This window comes from Stegostoma tigrinum, chromosome 6 (assembly GCF_030684315.1).
Source record: "Stegostoma tigrinum isolate sSteTig4 chromosome 6, sSteTig4.hap1, whole genome shotgun sequence".
Classification (NCBI taxonomy): Eukaryota; Metazoa; Chordata; class Chondrichthyes; order Orectolobiformes; family Stegostomatidae; genus Stegostoma; species Stegostoma tigrinum.
In genome coordinates this window covers 110,973,718-110,998,180 of record NC_081359.1, presented here as the reverse complement: position 1 = coordinate 110,998,180, position 24,463 = coordinate 110,973,718, and the positions used below count along the sequence as shown (strand labels likewise).

The following is a 24,463-nucleotide window of genomic DNA, read 5'->3' as shown; positions in this document are numbered from 1 at the left end:
ATACCTTGGCCAAACAACCATTAAATCCTAACAAACAGGAGTGTTGCCCACTTAACACTGAAGGTGTGTTGCCTTAAATAATGGGCGGGTTCACACTGACAGCAAAGACAACTGCACAGAGCAACATGAATATATTTACACATGCTAGGGTGAGAAATGGGTAACACTCTTCCACAAAAAAAAAGCAGATTCCTGTTTAATTGACTACTGCAAATCTGAGATTTTTAAAAATCTTTTCCTCGTCATGAGTATTAAGGGACTTAGAACCAAAATCAGTAAGAGGACTTAGGATACAGATCATGATCACGAATCATTAAATTCATGATTTGATGAATGTTGAAACAGGCTAAAGGAGATGAATAATTCAATCACCACCTCCTCAACCCTTATTAATCAGCCCCATCAGTGGCACAGGAGGTCCACCATTAAGTGCTTAATGTTACAAATGGCTCCCTGGGCAGAACTTAAAATTATTTTTGAAATGAAAGCTCTTCTTTTGAAGTATCCAGAATTGGAAACAATGGTCCAGAATGGAATCTAACCAGAAAGAGGCTGGACTTTGTGGCCATAGATTGCACTCTCACTCCACTTTTACTGCAACAGTTAAGACTGTGCTGAGCTCAATTCAGTGAGATGCTCAAGGAACTTGGGATATTAACAGACTCATTCTCAATGCAACAAAATCAGTATATAGAGATAATAGGAACTGCAGATGCTGGAGAATCCAAGATAATAAAATGTGAGGCTGGATGAACACAGCAGGCCAAGCAGCATCTCAGGAGCACAAAAGCTGACGTTTCGTCTAGGCCCGAAACGTCAGCCTTTGTGCTCCTGAGATGCTGCTTGGCCTACTGTGGTCATCCAGCCTCACATTTTAAAATCAGTATATAGTTAGGTTTAAAGGAAAACTAGCCAATAGTTTCAAAAAAAACCACACACAATCCCTTTCAGGTGAGTTTAATGGCAGGTTGAGGAATGTTGGAGCTGTTAAAATCCACAAATTATCCTAAGTAGAGACACCAGTTAATAAAGCAATAAGAGAAAGAAAACAAACAAAAGCAGGCTAAGCCTGTGCAGAACATTACTTAAGAGGGGGGATGGCAGCCCTCCTGTGGCAAAGTGGCTTCGACCCTACCCCTGGACCGCAAGGCTCAGGCTCAAGTCCCACCTGCTGCAGACATGTGCAGAAATAGAACATTACTTAAATCACTATAATGAAATCCATGATAATGGGAACTGCAGATGCTGGAGAATTCAAGATAATAAAATGTGAGGCTGGATGAACACAGCAGGCCAAGGGGAAGGCGGAGTGGGAAGAGCAGTGGGCGGAGGGGAAGAGCTGGGCTGGTTGTGTGGTGTAGTGGGGGGGGGGGGGGAGGGGACGAACTGGGCTGGTTTAGGGATGCGGTGGGGGGAGGGGATATTTTGAAGCTGGTGAAGTCCACATTGATACCATTGGGCTGCAGGGTTCCCAAGCGGAATATGAGTTGCTGTTCCTGCAACCTTCGGGTGGCATCATTGTGGCACTGCAGGAGGCCCATGATGGGCATGTCATCTAAAGAATGTAAAGGGGGAGTGGAAATGGTTTGCGACCGGGAGGTGCAGTTGTTTATTGCGAACTGAACGGAGGTGTTCTGCAAAGCGGTCCCCAAGCCTCCGCTTGGTTTCCCCAATGTAGAGGTAGCCACACCGGGGACAGTGGATGCAGTATACCACATTGGCAGATGTGCAGGTGAACCTCTGTTTAATGTGGAAAGTCATATTGGGGCCTGGGATAGGGGTGAGGGAGGAGGTGTGGGGGCAAGTGTAGCATTTCCTGCGGTTGCAGGGGAAGGTGCTGGGTGTGGTGGGGTTGGAGGGCAGCGTGGAGCGAACAAGGGAGTCACGGAGAGAGTGGTCTCTCCGGAAAGCAGACAGGGGTGGGGATGGAAAAATGTCTTGGGTGGTGGGGTCAGATGTAGATGGCGGAAGTGTCAGAAGATGATGCGTCGTATCCGGAGGTTGGTGGGGTGGTGTGTGAGAACGAGGGGGATCCTCTTTGGGTGGTTGTGACGGGGGCGGGGTGTGAGGTATGTGTTGCGGGAAATGCGGGAGACGCGGTCAAGGGCGTTCTCGACCACTGTGGGGGGGAAAATTACGGTCCTTGAAGAACTTGGACATCTGAGATGTGCGGGAGTGAAATGCCTCATCCTGGGAGCAGATGCGGCGGAGGCGGAGGAATTGGGAATAGGGCATGGAATTTTTGCAGGAGGGTGGGTGTGAGGAGGTGTATTCTAGGTAGCTGTGGGAGTCGGTGGGCTTGAAATGGACATCAGTTACAAGCTGGTTGCCTGAGATGGAGACTGAGAAATCCAGGAAGGTGAGGGATGTGCTGGAGATGGCCCAGGTGAACTGAAGGTTGGGGTGGAAGGTGTTGGTGAAGTGGATGAACTGTTCGAGCTCCTCTGGGGAGCAAGAAGCGACGCCGATACAGTCATCAATGTAACGGAGGAAGAGGTGGGGTTTGGGGCCTGTGTAGGTGCGGAAGAGGGACTGTTCCACGTAACCTACAAACAGGCAGGCATAGCTGGGGCCCCCATGCCCATGCAGGTGCCCATGGCCACCCCCTTAGTCTGTAGGAAGTGGGAGTGGAATGCCTCATCGTGGGAGCAGATGCAGCGGAGGCGGAGGAATTGGGAATAGGGGATGGAATCGAGAACGCCCTTGACCGCGTCTCCCGCATTTCCCGCAACATATCCCTCACACCCCGCCCCCGCCACAACCGCCCAAAGAGGATCCCCCTCGTTCTCACACACCACCCCACCAACCTCCGGATACAACGCATCATCCTCCGACACTTCCGCCATCTACAATCCGACCCCACCACCCAGGACATTTTTCCATCCCCACCCCTGTCTGCTTTCCGGAGAGACCACTCTCTCCGTGACTCCCTTGTTCGCTCCACACTGCCCTCCAACCCCACCACACCCGGCACCTTCCCCTGCAACCGCAGGAAATGCTACACTTGCCCCCACATCTCCTCCCTCACCCCTACCCCAGGCCCCAAGATGACATTCCACATTAAGCAGAGGTTCACCTGCACATCTGCCAATGTGGCATACTGCATCTACTGTACCCGGTGTGGCTTCCTCTACATTGGGGAAACCAAGCGGAGGCTTGGGGACCGCTTTGCAGAACACCTCCGCTCGGTTCGCAATAAACAACTGCACCTCCCAGTCGCAAACTATTTCCACTCCCCCTCACATTCTTTAGATGACATGCCCATCATGGGCCTCCTGCAGTGCCACAATGATGCCACCCAAATGTTGCAGGAACAGCAACTCATATTCCGCTTGGGAACCCTGCAGCCCAATGGTATCAATGTGGACTTCACCAGTTTCAAAATCTCCCCTTCCCCCACCGCATCCCTAAACCAGCCTAGTTCGTCCCCTCCCCCCACTGCACCACACAACCAGCCCAGCTCTTCCCCTCCACCCACTGCATCCCAAAACCAGTCCAACCTGTCTCTGCCTCCCTGACCTGTTCTTCCTCTCACCCATCCCTTCCTCCCACCCCAAGCCGCACCTCCATCTCCTACCTACTAACCTCATCCCACCTCCTTGACCTGTCCGTCTTCCCTGGACTGACCTATCCCCTCCCTACCTCCCCACTCCACCTATCTTCTTTTCTCTCCATCTTCGGTCCGCCTCCCCCTCTCTCCCTAGAGATTCCAGAACCCTCACCCCATCCCCCTCTCTGATGAATGGTCTAGGCCTGAAACGTCAGCTTTTGTGCTCCTGAGATGCTGCGGGGCCTGCTGTGTTCATCCAGCCTCACATTCTATTATGAAATCCTTCTTTTGTTGTATCAATTTCTGCCACAGAAACCAACAATTCGAGGAACATAGTAACATTCAGGGAACAGATGGTTCCAAGATGTTGTCACATCTGATAGATTGAAAAGATTAGTTAAATTAGATACTGCCTTGGAATAGTAGTGAGGCTTATTGCAAGATTTTCAATAGGTCACTGGATCCAATTTAGGGTCAATGAAGAAAATTTCCTAGTCAGTCAATGGAAGAAACAGGCTGTGTGAAGAACTGTTAGCCTGCATGGCTGAGGAGGCGACTGAGAGCCGCTGGTTTTCTTTCATCAGAACCGACAAAGTAGCAATTCAGGCATCAATAACTGGGAACAATGTGGGTGGGAGCTCAGTGAGAAGTCAAGAGTAGCTGGGTAGCAGTCAAAGCTCAGGAAGGAGTTAATAAACACATTTAAATGTTGGAATTGGGAGCTCAGGAGAAGTCTTCAGAGTTGTGCGCTATCAGAAAAACCTGCATGGCCATTAATTGCTCAGTTCGGCCGTGAGGATGAAGCTGAACAAAACTCGGTAATTGCGTAAATAAGCAAGATTAAAGCTCAGGAAACAAAACCAGGGGCATTTTTGATTTGTTGAAGCTTATTTCTATGAAAGCTTGAGTTGTGCTCTAACAGCAGTTTCTAGAATCTAGGGGAATGTAGATCCAGGGTCTGAACCACCAGAATATGTGCAGTCATTGAGACAGTCTATGCTGGAGCAGCTGAAAACAGTTGCAATGATGTCATCAAAGGTGAACAACTGGAATTCCTTGTTAAGCTTTAATGAGATTTGCTAACCTTTACCTTTGCTCTTTTGAAAAGGGGAAAAAATGAAGCATAAAGCTGGACCCTGATACAGTTTTCCACATTATGACAGAAGAGGGAGAAAAGAGCATTTAACATGTGGACGAATGCAGAAGTAAGAGCTATCAGTATATGACAGTCACCAACAAATCCAAATGGGAATTCCTGACAAACTTCCCACAGACGTATGACAATGCAGAATTGTTAACATGAAGTTGCTTAGTTGAATAATATAAGTATATTTAAATAAGAAGCTGGATGAACACTTGAGAAAGAAAGGAAGAGAAGGTTATAGTGAAAGGCTTCAATGAAGGAGAATTTGTGTGGACTATACACAAAGATAGATCTGTGGTGAATGAACTGTTCATTTGCGGCAATTTCAAGCCAATACTCTACAGTGCTTCATCAAGCAAATTCTTAAATATTTTGTATCTTGGATACACAAAGCCAAAATCTGATTCTTCAAAGCAATGCAGCAAACTGCCACAAGCACCTAGTGTTAAAAAGGATTAAGTGTAGTAGGAATTTTGGCAGCATGATGGCTCAGTTGTTAGCACCACTGCCTCACAGCACCAGAGACCCAGGTTTGATTCCATCCTCAAGTGACAGTGTCACTTTAACTGCCTGGTCAAAAGTTTCATGTGTCTTGTTGTATTCTTCCTTGGTGTTTGCTGCAGTCCTTCAGTCCAGCCTATCCTCTGAAAATTTTTGTATTGACAGTGTGGATTTTGCACATTCTCCCAGTTTCTGCATGGGTTTCCTCCGGGTGGTCCAGTTTCTTCCCACAATTCAAAGATGCACAGGTTAGGTGGGCTGGCCAGACTAAATTGCCCAGAGTGTCAAGGGATGGGCAAGCTAGGTGGATTAGCCATGGGAAATGCAGGGTGACAGGGATTTTTTTTGCAGGCGGTAATGGTGTTGAGAGGATTAGTGTTGCCTCAGTGGGTTGAATGGCAAGCTTCCACACTGGAAGGATTCTATGATTCTATCAATTCTTCAAAGAAACAAAAAGCAATGGACATTTGAAATCTGAGTAGGGTTAGAACATAGAACATTACAGCACAGTGCAGGCCTTTCGGCCCTCGATGTTGTGCCAACCTGTCGTACCAATCTCAAGCCCATCTAACCTTAACTGTTCCATGTACGTCCATATGCTTGTCCAATGATGGCTTAAATGTACTTAAAGTTGGCGAATCTACTAACGTTGCAGGCAAAGCGTTCCATTCCCTTACTACTCTGAGTAAAGAAACTACTTCTGACATCTGTCCTATACCTTTCACCCCTCAATTTAAAGCTATGCCCCCTCGTGTTCGCTGGAATCAGTAAGAAACACCCATGATAGGCAGCAGAGGAACTGCATTTTATTTCTCAACAGACAAATTGAGCAAGGCTGGATGATCTCTTAAACAATACAAAAATTTTCAGAGGATAGGCTGGACTGAAGGACTGCAGCAAACACCAAGGAAGAATACAACAAGACACATGAAACTTTTGACCAGGCAGTTGAACAGCAAATTAACTTTAAATATAAGGAAAAGCATTTTGATTGAAAAAGAAACATCACATCAGAAAATATGAAACTGAATGGGGGTAGAAGCACAAAAGGAATCTAGGGATACATGTGAAAAGGTGTGCCACAATTCAACTTGGAAATTAAAAGCAAGAGACACATTAACTTTTAATGGCATAAAATTCACGGTGGATCAGTGGTTATAGAACATAGAACAGCACAGCACAGTACAGGTCCTTTGGCCTACGATGTTGTGCTGAACTTTTAGCCTAATCCTAAGGTCTATCTAACTTGCAACCCTCCCTATTACTATCATGCATATGCCTATCTAACAGCCGCTTAAATGCCCGTAATGAGGCCGACTCCACTACCCTCTCCGGCAATGCATTCCACGCCCCTAGCACTCTCCGAGTAAACAGCCTATCTTTGACGTCTCCCCACATCCACCTTCACTCACTTTAAAACAATGCCCCCTCGTAACACCTACCTCCACCCCAAGGAAAAAGTCTCTGGCTGTCTATCTATACCTCTGATCATTTTGTACACCTCCATCAAGTCACCTCTCATCCTTCGTTGTTCTAAAGAGAAACGCCCTAGATCTCTCAACCGTTCCTTGTAAAACTTTCCCTCCATTCCAGGCAACATCCTGGTAAATCACCTCTGCACCTTTTTCAACGTTTCCACATCTTTCCTGTAATGAGGCAACCAGAACAGGACACAATACTCCAGCTGTGGCCAAACCAGGCTTTTGTATAGCTGGAGCATAACTTCATGGCTCTTGAATTCAATCCCTCTATTGATGAAAGCTAACACACCATATACCTTCTTAACAACTCTATCCCCCCGACTGGGTGGCAGCTTTTAGGGAACGGTGAACATGAACCCCAAGATCCCTCTGCTTCTCCAAACAGCCAAGAATCTTTCTGTTAACCCTGTGTTCTGTTTTCAAGTTTGGCTTTCCAAAACGAATCACCTCACACTTTTCAGGATTAAACTCCATCTGCTACTGCTGCCTCACAGAACCAGGAACCCAACTTCAATTCCACCCATGGGCGAATGTGAAGCTTCCATGTTCTCCCCATGTCTGTGTGGGTTTCCTCCAGTGCACCAGTTTCCTCCCACAGTCCAAAGATGTGCTGGTTAGGTGGATTAGCCATGCTAAATTGCCCACAGTATTCAGGGATGTGTAGATTGAGTGGGTTATGGGTTGGATGGGTTGAGGGTTGGTTGGATTTGTTGGGCCGAAAGACCTGTTTCCACACTGTAGGGATTCTATAATATTCTATTCTATAAGAAATAGGAAGAGAAGCACATCATTAAGCCTCTTAAGTCCACTTCACTCTTCAATGAGAACAAGGTTGATCACCATCTTCAACACCATTTTTCTACACTATCCCTGTGTCCATTAATGTTTGCAACATGTAAAATTAAGATATAGGAGCAGAAGTATGCCATTCAACAAGATCATGGTTGAACAGATAATCCTCAGCTCCATTTTCCTGCCTCTTCCCCGTAAGTGTTGGCTCCCTTACTAGTCAAAAATGACTCTCTCAGCCTTGAATACACTTCGTGGCCCAACCTCAACAGCCGTCTGAAACTTCAACATACAGATCAACTCATAGGTCTGATGTCAAGGCACATGAAGACAACTATACGTTTGTTGTGGCCTCCTGACATGAAAAGGACATGGTGACAATGGAGGAAGAATAAACAAAAATTTACAAAGTTGCTACCAGAGCTGACAGATTACAACTATCGGAAAAGATTTAACAGGTTGGGCTTTTTACTTTAGAAACAAGACACTCAAAGAAGACCTGATAGGGACCTCCAAAATCACGAATGAACATGGTGAATGCATCCAGTTGTGTGAAAATCCAAAAGTCGAGGTCAGAATTATAGTTACAAACAAATCCGGTAGGGAAACTGTTTCACTCAGTGGTTAGAACATAGGACTTATCACTAAGGCAAACAGGCTTCAAAAAGAAACCCATTTAGCACCAAAAAAAGTTGTTGAAAGATATGTGGAAAGGATGAGGTGATGAATGAGGGAAGATTCACAAGAAAAGTAAACATCAGCACAGCATACACAGGTAGATTGGCGTGTTTCTGTGTTGTGTGTCTATGCTGCAGAGCAGTTTGGGAGTGCAGTAATGCTCCATTTCAGACAGGGCCAAAGGAACAAATGAGCCAAATGACCAAGCAAACAAACACCAAGTGAAACTGCTACACTACTCTGAAAAACAATGTTACAGGGAATATTTCTTACCCATTTCACCAAGGCCTCAGCCTTTGTCCTGTGCACTGCCATTCTGTGTAGCTTTACTCACAAGATGACCTGGAAAGACAAAAGGATTCAATTACAGTGGACACAGATGGACAGGCTGTCACAGTGGACAAAAAGCTGTTTGCAGTTACTGCAGGAGAATGTATTTCAAATAAAAGTTTCAGCAGAATGCCCCCAACAGATATCTGTTGCAGTGAATAGCTTGCCTAGTCATTCGGATTTACTTTATCTTTCTCGCGATGAATGGCTTGCATCTTGTGAAAAGACTACAACTATTCAAGTTTTGAAATCTGTGCGCAACTCTATTTCTGACTCCAAATATTCATTACTTTAAAACAGCCACCTAGACACAAAACTTTGGAACTGTCTCCTTGAAACTCTCTGCCTCTCTCCTCTTTTCAGATACTTCAAATCTTGCTGAAGAGAGACATGTTGTTGAGATTTTTGGCAAGCATCAGGACATAGGCAATAATGCCCAATTTCAAAAGGGAGAAAACAACTTATCCGAAAGGGAAAAAAGGATGCTGATCGGTTGGAACTTTGCCATGGAGAATACGTGTAATATTTTTTGTTAACAGAAACTGTTGTGATGCATTTGAAATTTGGCACATTTGTTCTGACGAGTGCAAACCAAAATATTTCAGCAATGTCTCACTTTACAACAACAGCCTGTATTTTTAAGATGTTCCTTAAACCTTGACATCTTTCAACAGGCTTTGCTGAACAACCTACCCCAATGTCTCATGTCAAACTTTCTCTCAAAGTTGAGGGATTGTTCACATGAAGTGTTTTAGAGACAGTTTACTCTAGTAAAGGCTCTATATAAATTTCCACCATTGCTGTCCCTGTTACAGGCCAGCCAACTGCTGCAGTTTAATTTAGCACTCTGGAGTCCCAGGAATCCTACCTCTGAACCAGGCAGCCTGAGTTCAAGTCCCACCTGCTCCAGAGTCACATAACAGCATCTCTCAACAGATTGATTTGGAAATTGCTCCAATATTAGTCCTGGAAACCAACTCTCTGTGCAAGAGATTACCTGAAGCCACACTGAAGGAAGTCTGGGCCACTCACATTTCAAGAAGGTGCTGCAGCATCAAAAAAAGGGGCTGGACAAATCATAGCCTTAGAGGGATTGAAGGGGAAAAAATGCTGAAATATATCCTGAATTGTTTTAAATGGACTGGACTTTCACGACTTTGCATCAAATGCAAAAAGAAATAATGCTAGTTGCAGGCTTTAGCATTATGTAAATTTAAAATCAAGCAGCCTGGACTCCTCTCTCCAACATAAAAAGAATCTTCAGCATAATACATTATTGTGAGAACATGTCTGGGTGGGCAGGAGGAACTGAAGCAAATGCAAATCCAGTGTGTCTAAACTGTAAAACTATAAAACTCTGACATCACAATCCATCGGTTGTAAATGTCCAGTTATTATGAAGGTATTATATAAATGCAAATTGCTTCTCTACAAATGCACAGTAGCAGTAAAAGATCACATCCACAGAACAGATACCGTAATGTAGTAGTTATGACACTGGAATAATAATCAAGGCCTAAATTAACAATACTGAGAAAGTTCAAATATGGTACGTTGAGTTCAAATTTAATTCTCAATTCAAAGTGACTGTTTAAAATGTGGAGCATCCTGTCAGTAAAAATGACGTTGATGGGAGTCAGTAAAAACCCTACACGTTAGTTTAATAAGGAAACTAGTTGTATAGTTTGGGTTTCTGATCTCAGTCATGGACCAAGCTGCTGGAGGCTTAACTACTCTCTTATGTGGTCTAGCAAGCCCCTCAAGACGATAAAAGGAGAAAACAAACGCCATATTTGTCAGTTACGGGAAATAAATGCTACTGTTGCTATTGATAATCACATTTCTCAACATACGCCCACACAAGGATTAAAGTTTAAAACAAACAAGCCTAAAAAGAAAACGCTGCTGGTTTCTATATGCTTCAGGGGCTATATACTTCCAGTTTGCAGAAGGCAGCCACTGAGGACTGTCTGAGACGCCGGCAGAATATAGGGGCCTCCCTCTCCAATAGCATCGACCTTCCCAGTCGCACCGCCCCCCCCCCCCCCCCCACCAAAAATAAACACAGCAAGAGGCAGGACAAAAGTTGCAGTGTTAAGAGGCCACACAGTTCACGAGAACCTCTCAACTAATCTCCCCCTCTCCGTCACGCCGGGATTAGACGCCACATTCCTTTCCCCGTTTCCTGTAGAGATGACCCCCTTGCCTCAAAGAAGGGTGCGGTCAAATATTGCGCCCATATTTAACATTAGGGCAGAATGTGTGCGCGCGCGCAATAGTTAATTAAAAATAAACTGGAAAACGAAAATGCCGGATTCTTCCTTAAAGAAAACCTAAATTGCGGTCCTGCACAAAATGGAGAGACAACAACAGCTACTCCAAGACCCTGATTCCCGGCGCAATTTGATTGGAAACAAGAATTCCTTTTACAAAATGACCTCACAAAAACAAAAAGATGAAGAATTTGCCCGTTTTATATGTAAGATCAAACTGGATTCATATGTAAAACGGGGGTAGAAAACAAACAGGAGCTGGGCCCAGAGCCTGGGATTGCTGCGAGCAAGACTTTTTTTTTGCAACAATAAAGGCCACGCATGAATAAATAAGAGCAAGGTTTAGGGAGAAGGGGATGAAGTGTGATGGCCCTTCAGTATCAAAAGCTGGAGAGAGAAAGACAGAGGGGCGCTGAGGCCGGACTGCAATCCGCAACAACTGATCCAGGTAACAATCCTGCCCTTTAGATACACTGCTCACCGCTACAAAGTGTCTCGTCTCTCTGCAAATCCTCCTCCTTGCATTAAAGTTTGTCTCACCCTTAACCCCGCCTACAATTGCTTCCTTTTGTGCTCTCTCGTGATAAAGAGGGACTGAAAAGAAATACCAATTTCACCTAAAAATAAGAAAACAATAAATCCTTCGACTGCCGCTGCTGGCAGGGTTTCCACTTCCTGTTACGTCACTTATTACTTCCCCTATCTTAGCCCAGGCTTGGTTTATCACTGTCCATTCTGACTCAGGAGGCTCTGAGTTCGAAGCCCGGTACTGCTATCAAAGCTGACACCCCAACGCCTTGCAGAGAGAGTACTACACGATCGAAGGTGCATCTTTTAGACTGACATATTAAAATGGGGTCCTATCGGTCCTCTGGTTAACGTTCATGATCCCATACAACTACAATCAAGAGTACAAGACAACAAAGCGTGTAGCTGGATGAACACAGCAGGCCAAGCAGCATCTCAGGAGCACAAAAGCTGACGTTTTGGGCCGAGACCCTTCTTCAGAGCCTGGAGGGTGGGGTGGAAGGTGTTGGTGAAGTGGATGAACTGTTCGAGCTCCTCTTGGGAGCAAGAGGTGGCGCCGATACAGTCATCAATGTAACGAAGGAAGAGCTGGGGTTTGGGTTGGACAATAATGTTATTCCAGCCTGATCCCACCAAGCAAGCCTTGGTCTGTAACCCTGTAGCGGTTTTTAATGAAATATTCAACCCAAAACAATTTCAGACCTTTTTCAAATGTATACATAGCCTTTTGTAAATTCAGGAGACACTTGTTCACTGCTGTAATTTGGAGGCAGTCATTCAACACTGAGTCTGTCCACGACTCCATGAGATTATGGCTGATCTGTACCTCAACTCTATGTACCATAATAGCAACAATTTTATTTTGTTGACTATTAAGTCAGTTTTAAAACTAACAATTGATCGACATCAAATGTAGCTTGTGAAAGTTACAAATGCCTACTCATCCTATGTGCGTACAAGTGTTTCCTAACTTCCCGCCTGAAACTGTCCGCCTCTAATTTTTGTACCATGTTCCAGAATCCCAAAACACCATGTGAAACTGATAGGTCAAAAAAAACATTAAAGCCAAGCAAAGTTTTTTTTAAAATTACCTTGCACATGAAAATCTGGCATTTCTAACATCTTATGTTACAGGGTAGATTAGTGACACTACACTGGGGCACAGAGGTCCAATAGGAGATCCGAAAGAACATTGTTTTCAATTAAGAAGAGGTTTAATGGATCGAGTGGTGCAAAATTATGGGGCTAGTAACAGGTTCAAATCCCACTGCAGTACACTACCCAACCAGACAGACCAAATTTGATGGTTTGTGGGCAGGAATTTTTCGATAAGAGGATGGAAGTTTGCATATTACAAGTCAACAATGTCCTTCGGGCTGGCAGCACCACCATTAACAATACTGATCCATGCTGATAATGTTTACACGTCCTGGTAGGTCACACACTGAATATGTAAACAAACCAACCTCAGCTCTGGTTTCTGCACAGTGACCGTACCACTTTGATTTTTGGCTCTGAATTCACAAAAGGTGGACACAAGTAACACACCAGAAATGTTGGGGAATGCAAGATTTAGTGAGGGGGAGGAACTGAACGAAATCAGTGTTAGTAGGGAAGTGATGCTGGAGAATTTGACAGGATTCAAGGCTGATAAATCTCCAAGGCCTGATAACCTACATCCTGGAGTTCTTAAAAAAGCGGCTCTAGAAATAGTGGATGCATTTGTGGTCATCATCCAAGATTCTACAAACTTGAATAGGTGCTACAGATTTTAGGGTAGCTATGTAATTATTCTATTTAGAAAGGGAGGCAGAGAAAAAACTGAGAAGTATAAACCAGTTAGCCTGACATCCAAATGGGGAAAAGAAGTAATTGCTAAGCATTTGGAAAACAATACCAGGATCAAACAAAGTCAGCATAGATATACAACGGGGAAATTATGCTCGTCAAATCTAATAGAATTCTCCAAGAGTGTTAGTAAAGTTGATGAGGGGTAGCGAGTGAATATAGCTTATTTTATCTTTCAGAAGGCTTTCAACAAAGTCCCATAGAAGAGACTAGTATCTAAAATTAAAGTGCATGGGACTATATGTTCCCAATTGCAGAGGAGTCCAGAGGTAAAAATGTAAGGATACGATAAAACCATTTCGGACTGATAATAATTTCTTTACCCAGAGTGTGGTGAGCCCGTGGAATTCATTAGCACACAAAGCAACTGATGCCAAAACAGTGCATGATATTAAAGAAGTGTTGGATATAGCACTTGGACGTAAAAGGATCAAAGAAGGTGGGGCAAAAATGGAATAGGTTATTGAGTTGGGTGATCAGCCAAGATAATAATGAACAGTACAGCAGGCTTGAAGGGCCAAACAGAAAAGGGTCCAGACCCGAAACGTCAGCTTTTCTGCTTCTCTCATGCTGCTTGGCCTGCTGTATTCATCCAGCCCTACAAACTGTTATCTCAGATTCTCCAGCATTGGCAGTTCCTACTATCTATACACCTGCTCCTATTTTCTATGTTTCCATGTAGGACGACTAAGAGTAATGTGTGGCTATGCTATAATGCTAAAAGTAAACAAAAATATTGCTGGAAACAGTGAGCAGGTCTAACAGCATCTGTGAAGAGAGGAATTTTTTTTCAAATGTTACTTTTTGTCAGTGTTAAAAGATTTTGGAAACTTCTAAACAAAGTTGCTAAACAAAGAGCAGGAAATTTTGGGAGGAGGAGGATTTGGAGAAAAGAATGAAAGGAAATGTATGTGATTGGGTGGAAGGTAATAATGATGATGAAGTGAGTAAAAGAATAATAGTGCCAGGTAAAAGTGAATGGCATTAAGTATCCAACCAAACATCTGTACTATCACAAAAAGCACCTCCTTAACATCACCTGACTTGCCACTGCCTCAGCATATCTACTGTAAAGACCCTCATACAACCCTTTGTTAACTCTATACTTTTGCTACTGCAACACTCCTGGCTGGCTTCACAATTCTGTCCTCAAATAAATCTGACATAATCCAAAACTCTGCTGTGCATGTCCTAATTCGCACCAATTCCCATTTATCCATCACTCCTATGCTTGCTAACCAACACTACCTCCCGGTTAAGCAAAGCCTGGATTTTTTAATTCTCAACTTCATTTTCACATCTTTTCAATCGCTGCAACGTATCTTTTGTATATCCCTGATTTTAATCATTCCACCAATGCACAGCATATGAGATAAAGAGCTCTGAAATTCCCTCCTCAAACCTCTCAACTCGTTAAGATGTTCTTTAAAGTCTACCTGTCACTGGGTTACATCTTTTTAAGGGGGGCTCATTGTCAAGATTTATTTGATAATGTTCCTGTGAACTGTCTTGGGATGCTTTACTCTGATAAAAGGGCTACATAAATACAATTTGTTACTGTGCTGGGCTAAGTAGAGAAACAGAGGATGCTCTCAGAGGAGCTATAAACGTCAACAGAAGAATAGTTAACCACACTTGCAGTCTGAATAAACAAGAACTGTGATTTGAATGTGAAGGTATCGAAAACACAAGAGTCTGGAAAGGTGCCTTAATGCTGTGTATAACGGTGATTGTGAAAGGAGGGTTTTTTTGAACATTGCAAGTCCTAATGAAGCTGGTACCATGTCAGTGGTCAGCCATGGAACACAGTCATAATGCTTGTTGTTTGGGGTTTTTGTGGCACAGTGGTAGTGTCACTACCTATGGACTAGAAGACTGGGTTCAAGTCCCATCTACTCCAGACTTATGTAATTACATCTCTGAACAGGTTGATTAGAAAATATAAAAAAGGTTTGGGGTCACTTTCCCTCCTCTGATAACTTGACCTAGCTGGCAGCACTTCACAAAGGTTGCAGTTATTGATTTAAAACCCATACTAATTCTTAACTCAATTAAAGCGCACAATCCAATACAGTATTTATTTTTAAAAAAATCATAGTCAGAAGGCATCACAGGTTGGTCCAGCATTTATTATCCATACCAAGTTGCCCTTGAAAAGGTGATGGTGAGCCTACTTGAATTGCTGTCACTACAGTGTAGGGACATCCACAATGCTGTTAGGAAGGCAGTTCCAGGATTTTGACCCAGCAAGTGAACAATGATTATATATTTCTAAGTCAAGATTGTGAATGAATTGGAGAGAAACATTCATGTTGTAGTTCCAAATATTTATTGCCCTTGGTCTGTTTGGCTGGTGGCAGTCATAGATTTAGAAGATGCTTTTGGAGGAGCATTGGTGAGGTGCTGTAGAGTATCTTGTAGAAGGTGCACACTACTGCCAATGTGTGTCTGTGGTGAAGGGAGGGATGATGAATGGGGTACTAATCAAGCACATACTTTGTCCTGAACAGCGATAATGGGAACTACAGATGCTGGAGAATCCAAGGTAAAGTGTGAAGCTGGATGAACACTGCAGGCCAAGCAGCACCTTAGGAGCACAAAAGCTGACGTTTCGGGCCTAGACCAAAGGGTCTAGGCCCGAAACATCAGCTTTTGTGCTCCTCAGATGCTGCTTGGCCTGCAGTGTTCATCCAGCTTCACACTTTGTTATCCTGGACAGTGTTAGCTTTTTGAGAGTTGCTGGAGTTGTATTCATCAAGATAAGTAGACAGTATTCCGTCAGACTTTAGACTTGTGCCTTGTAGATGTTGCCCAGACTTTGGGGAATCAGGTGGTGAGTTACTTGCCATTTAATTCCAGCCTCGAACCAGCTCTTGCAGCCACAGTACTTGGATGGCTAGTCAAGTACAGTGTCTGGTCAGATCTATTTTCAAGAAAAGATTACATAGATAAAGGTAGAGAGAAAACGAGGAATATTAGACTGGTAAGCCTAACATTAGTAGTGGGGAAAATGCTACAAAATCCTTGACAATGGATCTGAGAAAAGTATTTAGAAAGCAGTGACAGGATCAGACAGAGTCAGGATGGATTTATGAAGGGGAAATCATGCTTGACAACTATGTTGGAATTCTACAAAGATGCAACTGATATAAATGACAAGGGGGAGCCAGTCGATGTAATATATTTGAACTTTCAGAAAGCATTTGACAAAGTCCCATGTAAGAGATTAATGTGCAAGATTAAATCACATGAGATTGGGTGAATGAATTGAGATGGATACAAAACTGGTTTGCAGACAGGAAACAAGGAGTAGAAATGAATAGGCTGCTTTTCAAATTGGCAGGCAGTAACTAATGGCCTGCCACAGGGATCAGTGCTGGGACCCCAGCTAGTCACAATATATATTAATGATTTGGTTGAGGGAACAAAATGGAACATCTCCAAGTTTGCAGCTGACACCAAGTTGGATGGGAGGGTAAATTATGACAAAGAAGCAGAAATCCTTCGCAATGATCTCGACAAGTTGGGTGATTGGGTAAATTAATAAAAGTTATTCACTTCAGAAGCAAAAACAAGGCAGCAGATTACTACTTGAATGGCTGTAAATTGGGAGAGGCGGCATGTGCAGTGGGACCTGAGCATCCTTGTGCACCAGTTGCTGAAGGTAAGCATGTAGCTGCAGCAGCCAGTTAAGAAGGTAAATGGTATGTTGGCCTTCATTGCGAGAGGTTGAGTATAGGAGCAGGGATGTGTTGTTGCAGTTGTACAGGGCCTTGGTGAGACCACACCTGGTATATTGTGTATATTGGTCTCCTTTTCTGAGTAGGGATACTCTTGTTCTTGAGGGAGTGCAGTGAAGGTTTACCAGGCTGATTCCAGGGATGGCAGGTCTAGTGTATGAGGAGAGATTGACTAAGTTGCAAATCCCTCCAAGACACTACACAGGAGAATTTATCAAACAAGATTAGATGAAAACTATATAGGGATACAATAAAACAGAAGTGCAAAAGCTTGAGCAAAGAGGTCAGTTTTAAGGATTATCTTAAAAGAAAGTTTTAGACATTAAAAGGAGGGAATGCCACAGCCTACAGCCTAAGCTGCTGAAAGTATGGCCAATGGTGTGGTTATTACAATCAGAAATCGCACAAAAAAGGATGCTGTGGATTGAGTCAAGGTGCATCGCAAGCAGCACAGTGACAGAGGTCTGTGCACCCTCTAGGCTGTTTCTTGGACAATAGTTAATTATTACTGGAGGACCATCAGTTCAGGAAAAGACTCCTTTGGTCCACCCAGTAACCAGTGCAATGAGATAACAAAGTGTGGAGCTGGATGAATACAGCAGGCCAAGCAGCATCTTAATGAGCTATCCATGACCAAATGTTACACTGTAAAACATCCCAAGATCCAGAGACAGCTTGGAACAATTGTCAGTAAGATTCAGTGGGACTGAGGCTATACCTAGGTCATTTAGTGAGGAGCTGGAAACTGAAATTCCTCATTCAGAATCAAGGAATATATAATAATATCGTGCATCTTGCAATTGTTTAAGGCTTATGCTGGATGGAAGGAACATGAACTGGACTTTCAGTAATGTGCAGTTTGAACTGTTATGCAACGTAATTTTACAGTTTTTATTACAAATAAAGTCAACAGTTTGGGGGGTGGGGCAGTGGGGATGTCCAAGAGGCCAGAATTTTTTTCTTTCTCTATCTCTTTTGGCAATCTAGAGTAGAGGGGATTGAAGCTAGGGCGTACTGACCTCGACCTTGCAGAGGCTGAGCGTCAGCTCTCAGATACTTCCTCCTACCTTCTCCTGGACCATGACCCCACCATGGCACGTCAGGCCATTGTATCCACTACTGTTGTGGATCTCATTTCATCTGGTGATCTCCCCCATCTGCTTCCAAGCTAATAGCCCCTCAAACCCGCACAGCTCATTTCACCTCTGAAGAAGGGTCTAGGCCCGAAACGTCAGCTTTTGTGCTCCTGAGATGCTGCTTGGCCTGCTGTGTTCATCCAACTTCACACTTTGTTATCTCAGCTCATTTCTACTTCCTGCCAAAAATCCACAAACAGGACTGTCCAGGTAGACCCATTGTTTCAGCCTGTTCATGCACCACAGAACTCACCTCTTCCTACCTTGACTCAGTCTTCTCCCCCCCAGTCCAATCCCTACCCATATACATCCATGATTCATCTGACACTTAATGCTGGTTTCAAAGCTTCCAGTTTACCAGCTCCAGCCACCTCTTTACCATGGATTAAATCCCTTTAAACATCCATTCCCCACCAGGAGGGTCTTAGTGCTCTCCGCTTCTTCCTGGAGAAGAGACCTGAACCAGCCCCACCCACCACCACCCTTCTCCGCTTGGCTAAGCTTGTCCTCACCCTCAACAACTTCTCTTTCAACTCCTCTCATTTTCTTCAGGTAAGAGGGGTTGCCATGGGTACTCGCATGGGCCCCGAGTTATGCCTGTCTCTTTGTGGGATACGTCGAACATTCCTTGTTCCAGTCCTATTCCAGCCCCCCACCCACAACTCCTTCTCCGATACATCAGTGATATCGTCGGTGCTGCTTCCCTCTCTCGTCGAGAATTGGAAAACATCATCAATTTTGCCTCCAATTTCACCCTGCCCTCACTTTTACCTGGTCTATCTCCGACTCCTCCCTTCCTCGACATTTGTTTCCGTTTCTGGGGATAGACTGGCCACTAATATCCACTACAAACCCACCGATTCCCACAGCTACGTGGACTATACATCCTCACACTCCACTTCCTGTAAAGACTCCATCCCATTCTCTCAGTTCCTCCGTCTCCGTCGCGTATATTCAGATGAGGCCAACTTCAACAAGGGAGTGTCCAAAATGTCCTCATTATTCCTCAAACAAGGATTCCCCAGCACCGTTGTCGACAGGCCCCTCAATTGGGTCAGACCCATCTCCTGCACTTCTGCCCTCATCCCTTCTCCTCCTTCCCGCAACAGTGATAGGGTTCCCCTTATCCTCACCTACAATACCACCAGCATCCACATCCAGAAGATCATCAGATGCCATTTATGCCACCTCCAGCAAGATGCCACCGCCAGACACATATTCCCCTCCCCTCCCTTGTCCACTTTTCGCAGGGACCGTTCCCTCTGGGACACCCTGGTCCATACTTCCTTCATCCCTAACACCTCCCCCTGTAACCGGCGAAGGCGCAACACCTATACATTTACCTCCTCCCTCCCCAGTATCCAAGAGCCCAAACATACCTTCCAGGTGAAGCAACACTTCACCTGCACTTCCAAGTGGGGAAACGAAGCGTAGACTTGAGGAAGTGGAGGGGTGCGTTAGTAAGTTTGCCGATGACACGATGGTTGGTGGAGTTGTGGATAGTGTGGAGGGCTATTGTAGGTTGCAACGGAACATTGACAGGATGCAGAGCTGGGCAAAGAACGGGCAGAAGGAATTCAACCCAGAAAAGTGTGAAGTGAATCATTGTGGAAGGTCAAATTTGACTGTAGAACACAGCGTTAATGGCAGGATTGTTGGCAGTGTGGAGGAACAGAGGGATCTTAGGGTTCACATCCATAGATCCCTCCAAGTTGCCACCCAAATTGATAGGGTTGTAAAGGCGTATGGTGCGTTGGCTTTCATTGACAGAGAATTGAGTTTAAGAGCCACAAGGTTATGCTGCAGCTCTATAAAACCCTGGTTAGAACACACTCGGAATACTGTGTTCAGTTCTGGTCACCTCATCACAGAAAGGATGAGGAAGCTTTAGAGAGGGTGCAGAGGAGATTTACCAGGATGCTGCCTGGACTGGAGGACAAGTCTTATGAGGAAAGATTGAGGGAGCTAGGGATTTTCCCATTGGAGCAAAGAAAGATGAGAGGTGGCTTGACAGAGTTGACAAGATGATGAGAGGCAGAGACGGAGTAGATAGCCAGAAACTTTATCCCAGGGCGGAAATGACTATTACGAGGTGTCATAATTTTCAGGTGATTGGAGGAAGGTATCGGGAGATGTCAGAGATAGGTTCTTTACACAGAGTGGTGGGTGCATGGAATGCACTGCCAGCGGTGATATGGAATCAAATACATTAGGGACATTTAAGCAACTCTTGGATAGGCACATGGCTGATAGTAAAATGTAGGGTATGCAGGGTAGTTTAATCTTAGAGTAGGATAATAGGTCAGCATAAAATGGTGGGCCAAAGGGCCTATACTGTGCTGTACTGTTCTATGTTCTATAATTGCAGAAGCAGAGATCTTGGAGATGACAGAAATAAGAAGGCACAAAACCATGGACAAATTTAAAACAGAAGATTTTTTTTTAAGTTGAGGCATTAGCAGACCAGAAGGCAACAAAGGTTGGTGAGCACATTGCTTAACAGGATTTGATGCACATTAGAAACGGAGACATAGATTATAAAACTTTTCCTACAATCTGTCTATCCAAATAGATCTATTCAACCTCACCCTATTAATTTTTTTCAGGCGTTTGCTCTGCCAAACTACAGAGTCAGAGTCATATACAGCATGGAAACAGACCTTTTGCTCCAAAGCATTCACGCTGACCATGTTCCCAAACCAAACTAGTCCCATTTGCCAGCATTTGGCCCATATCCCTCCAAACCTCTCCTGTTCAAATACAACATTTAAAAGACATTTGAAAAGGTATCTGTACCTGTATCTACTACTTTCTCTAGCAGTTCATTCCACATACCAACCACCCTCTGTGCCCCTCAGGTCCTTTTTAAATGCTTCTCCTCTCACCTTAAAATAACATGCCCCCCAAGTCTTGAATTCCCCCAACCAAAGGGAAAAGACACCTGCCATTCACCTTACCAATATCCCTCATGATTTTATAGATCTCTACAAGGTCACCTCTCAACCACCTACAGCCCGATGAAAGAAGTCCCAGCCTGTCCTGAGAACTCAAACCCTCCATTCCCAGCGACATTGGTGTAAATCTCTCCTGAACCCTCTCAGCTTAATAATATTCTTCCTACAACAGGGCAACCAGAATGGTAGACAGTACTCCCAAAGGTGGCCTCACCAATGTCCTGTACAACTGCAATGACATCCCAACTTCTATACTTCGGGGGAAGTGATGGCCTCATGGTATTATCGCTGGACTGTTAATACAGACACCCAGATGATGTTCCAGGAACCTGGGTTCAAATCCCGCCACAGCAGATGGTGGAATTTGAAAGGAATAAAATATCTGGAATTAAGAGTCTAATGATGACCATGAATCCACTGTCCATTGTCGTAAAAACCCGTCTGGTTCACTGATATCCTTTCGGGGAGGAAACTGCCATCCTTACCTGGTCTGGCCTATATGTGACTCCAGACCCAAAGCAATGCGGTTGACTCTGAATAGCCCACTGGACAATAAATTCTGCTTGGTCAGAGATGCCCTCATCCCGTTAATGAATAAAAAGAACTCAATCGTCTGGGAAATCTGACCAATATACCAACCAACCAACACTCCACCTCCATCTCCTCTTCACAATATTGTGACCAAGAGTCAAGAGATAGCCTCCTCTTCAAAAACAACTCTTTGCTAGGAGCTTCAAGTCTTGCCTCCCTTTTGACAAATGACAAACTCTGAAAGCCCGAGTTAGTCCTGTTCTATCTCACCTCATTTGCCCAGTCTTGGCTACATGTGACTTGTGGTGGGCCTTCAGGCCCTGCGTCCAACTGTATCCAATGTAAAATAATTAACATCAGAAATGAAAAGTTAATTGCACTGACAAAGATTCTAAAGTATTAAAATCTGATCCAAAACTAAACACAACAGGTAAGACAACATCATATTAAAAAGAAATTACCTCACCAAACTGAGAAAGAAAGTCAGTGGGGGTGAATCCTTTCATATATTCAAAAGAAGGAAATGTTCAGCAACAGATGAAAGAATTCCAAGTTCATTTACTCCATAATATCAGACATTTATAAACTTTTCAACAGGACTAGCACTTGGTTATAGATTTCTATCCGTAGTCAGTTCTCAATCTGGCAGAATGCCAGCAATACAGCTCTGGCTACTCTCCAATATCTCAGCTTCATAAGTTGCCCACTCTCCACATTTCAAGTCAAGTTTCCTCCTTCCATTACTGTTCATTCAACTTTTCATGCTAAAACAAGCTCAGGCACACTAAAATTCAACAATGTTCTCACTATGCCTTAATGCTGCTTAACTGTGATATTGGTCAGTATTCTAAGCTTTATGCTAAATTTGTATTGTGTACATTTCAAGTTTGTTCAGCCAAGAAGGTCAGTCAGCTTAGGAATGTGTTAGCAGCAGGCATAAATGGGTCAGTTTTTGATGGCAAAATGTAAGTAGTCATGTTCTACTGGCATCAGTGGTGGGGCCTCAATCTTTTACAATTTATATAAATGAATTGGGTCAAGGGACAGAAGGGTATGGTTCCCAAATTTGTTGCTGCCAAGGATAGTTAGGAAAGTATGTTGTGAAGAGGACATAAATAGGCTAAATGAGTGGGAATAATGTGAAATTGACCATTTTGACAGGGATTTTTTTTTTCCTTTATTCATTTACAAGATGAGGGACGTCGCTGGCTGGGCCAGTATTTGTTGTCCCATCCCTAATTGCCCAGAGGGCAGTTAAGAATCAATCACATTGCTGTGGGTCTGGAGTCACATGTAGGTCAGACCAGGTAAGGATGGTAGTTTCCTTCCCTAAAGGACATTCGTGAACCAGATTGGGTTTTAATGACAATCAACAATGGATTCATGGTTATCATTACACTCTTAATTCCAGATATTTTACTGAATTAAAATTCCACCATCTGCTGTGGCGTGACTCGAACCCAGGTCCCCGGAACGTTATCTGGGTCTCTGGATTAACAGTCCAGCGATAATACCGCCAGGCCATTGCCTCCCCAGAAATAATTAGAAAGATACCCAAAGCTTGACCCTCCTCCATCCCAACTCTCTCAATGTCGCATCCAATTGTTTACCTGAAGTTTGTGTTATCATGGAATCTTACAGCATAGAAGAAAGCAGGTGGCCCATCGTACTAGTGGGGACTCTTCTGAAAGAATTCTCTCATTGGTACTAGTCCCCTGCTCTTATCCTGTATTTGTTTTTCCTTTCTAAGTACTGCCCTTTTGAATTTTACTATTTATTCTGCTTCAACCGACCTTTCAGCTACAGCATTCCAGATCACAACAAGTCACTTGTATTAACATAAATTCTCATCCATTCCCCTGGAATTTTTGTCAGTTCTGGCAAATCTATTTCTACACTTTACTGTTCCTCCTGTCATCAGTTTGATTCTCTTAAAAAGTATTATAATAAATTTTCATCAATGAAATGAAATGAAATTTATTTTCCAGCTTTGCTTCAAAATAAAAAAAGCACATTAGCTGAAGGCTGAGAGATTGTAATGTTCTGAACTGCAAAGGAATCTGGGTGCATGAATGTATGAATCACAAAAGGTTAGTATGCAGGTACAGCAAGTAGTTAGGAAAGCTAATAGAATGTTATCATTAACGCAAGGGAATTGAATATGATGGAGTAACATGATTAGCCACCTTATTTAAAGAAACAACTCAGAGAAGGCTTAGAAATATAGCAAATGGGAGCAAGAGTAGGTCAGTGAGTGATTTGAGCTTGCTTTGACATCCATCATAATCATGGCTGATCATCCAACTCAAGAGTCAGTTCCAGCTTTTCTCCTACATCTTTGATCGTTTAGCCCCAAGTACTATATTCAACTCCTTGCTATCATGTTTTGCCATCATCTGCTTTCTGAGCTCTTGAATTCCACAGGCTCACCAGTATCTGAGTGAAAAAGTTTCTCCTCATCTCAGTCCTAAATCGTGTACCTGTATCCGTAGACTGTGATCCCTGGTCTGGACTTCCCCTCAATAAAATCCTTCTGAAAGTCCAAATAAACCATATCTATTAACTCCCTTGCATCGACTCTACCTTTGAGGAATTCCCATAGATTTGATGAGGATTATTTCTCTTTCGTAAATCCATGCTGACTATGTCCAATCCTGCTACTACTTTCCAAGTGCTCAGCTATTATATATTTTATAATGACTCAAATATTTTCTGCAATATCAACGTCAGGCAGACAGGTCTATTATTCCAAATTACTCGCTGCCTCCCTTTTTAAATAGAGTTAGATTAGCTACAATCTAATCTGTGGGAACTGTTTCAGAGTCGGTACCATCTTGGAAGGTGACCAATATATCTACTATTCAGTGGCTACTTGCTTAAATTCTCTGAGATGTATTTATCTGCTCTCAATTCCCTCAATTTTCGAAACACCGTTTCCCTAGTAACAATGATTTCCGTCAGCTCCTCCTTCTTAACAAAA

At 43.7% G+C, this 24,463-nt stretch overlaps 1 protein-coding gene across 6 annotated transcripts in view; it reads right to left on the bottom strand.

The window, feature by feature from the left end:
• Nucleotides 1-24,463, bottom strand: part of numa1 (nuclear mitotic apparatus protein 1) — a 113,526-nt gene that overhangs the window by 74,575 nt on the left and 14,488 nt on the right. For 2 of the 6 annotated variants that reach the window (XM_048532281.2, XM_048532288.2), the window contains exons 1-2: nucleotides 11,228-11,418; nucleotides 8,417-8,485 (exon numbers count right to left, since the gene is read on the bottom strand). In XM_048532281.2, coding sequence (XP_048388238.2) covers nucleotides 8,417-8,458 — 42 coding nt within the window. In that variant the 5' untranslated portion in view covers nucleotides 8,459-8,485; nucleotides 11,228-11,418. Of the gene's footprint in view, nucleotides 1-8,416; nucleotides 8,486-11,227; nucleotides 11,452-24,463 lie in introns of those variants that run through there. The other 4 variants (XM_048532285.2, XM_048532282.2, XM_048532283.2 and 1 more) reach the window with 3 other exon arrangements.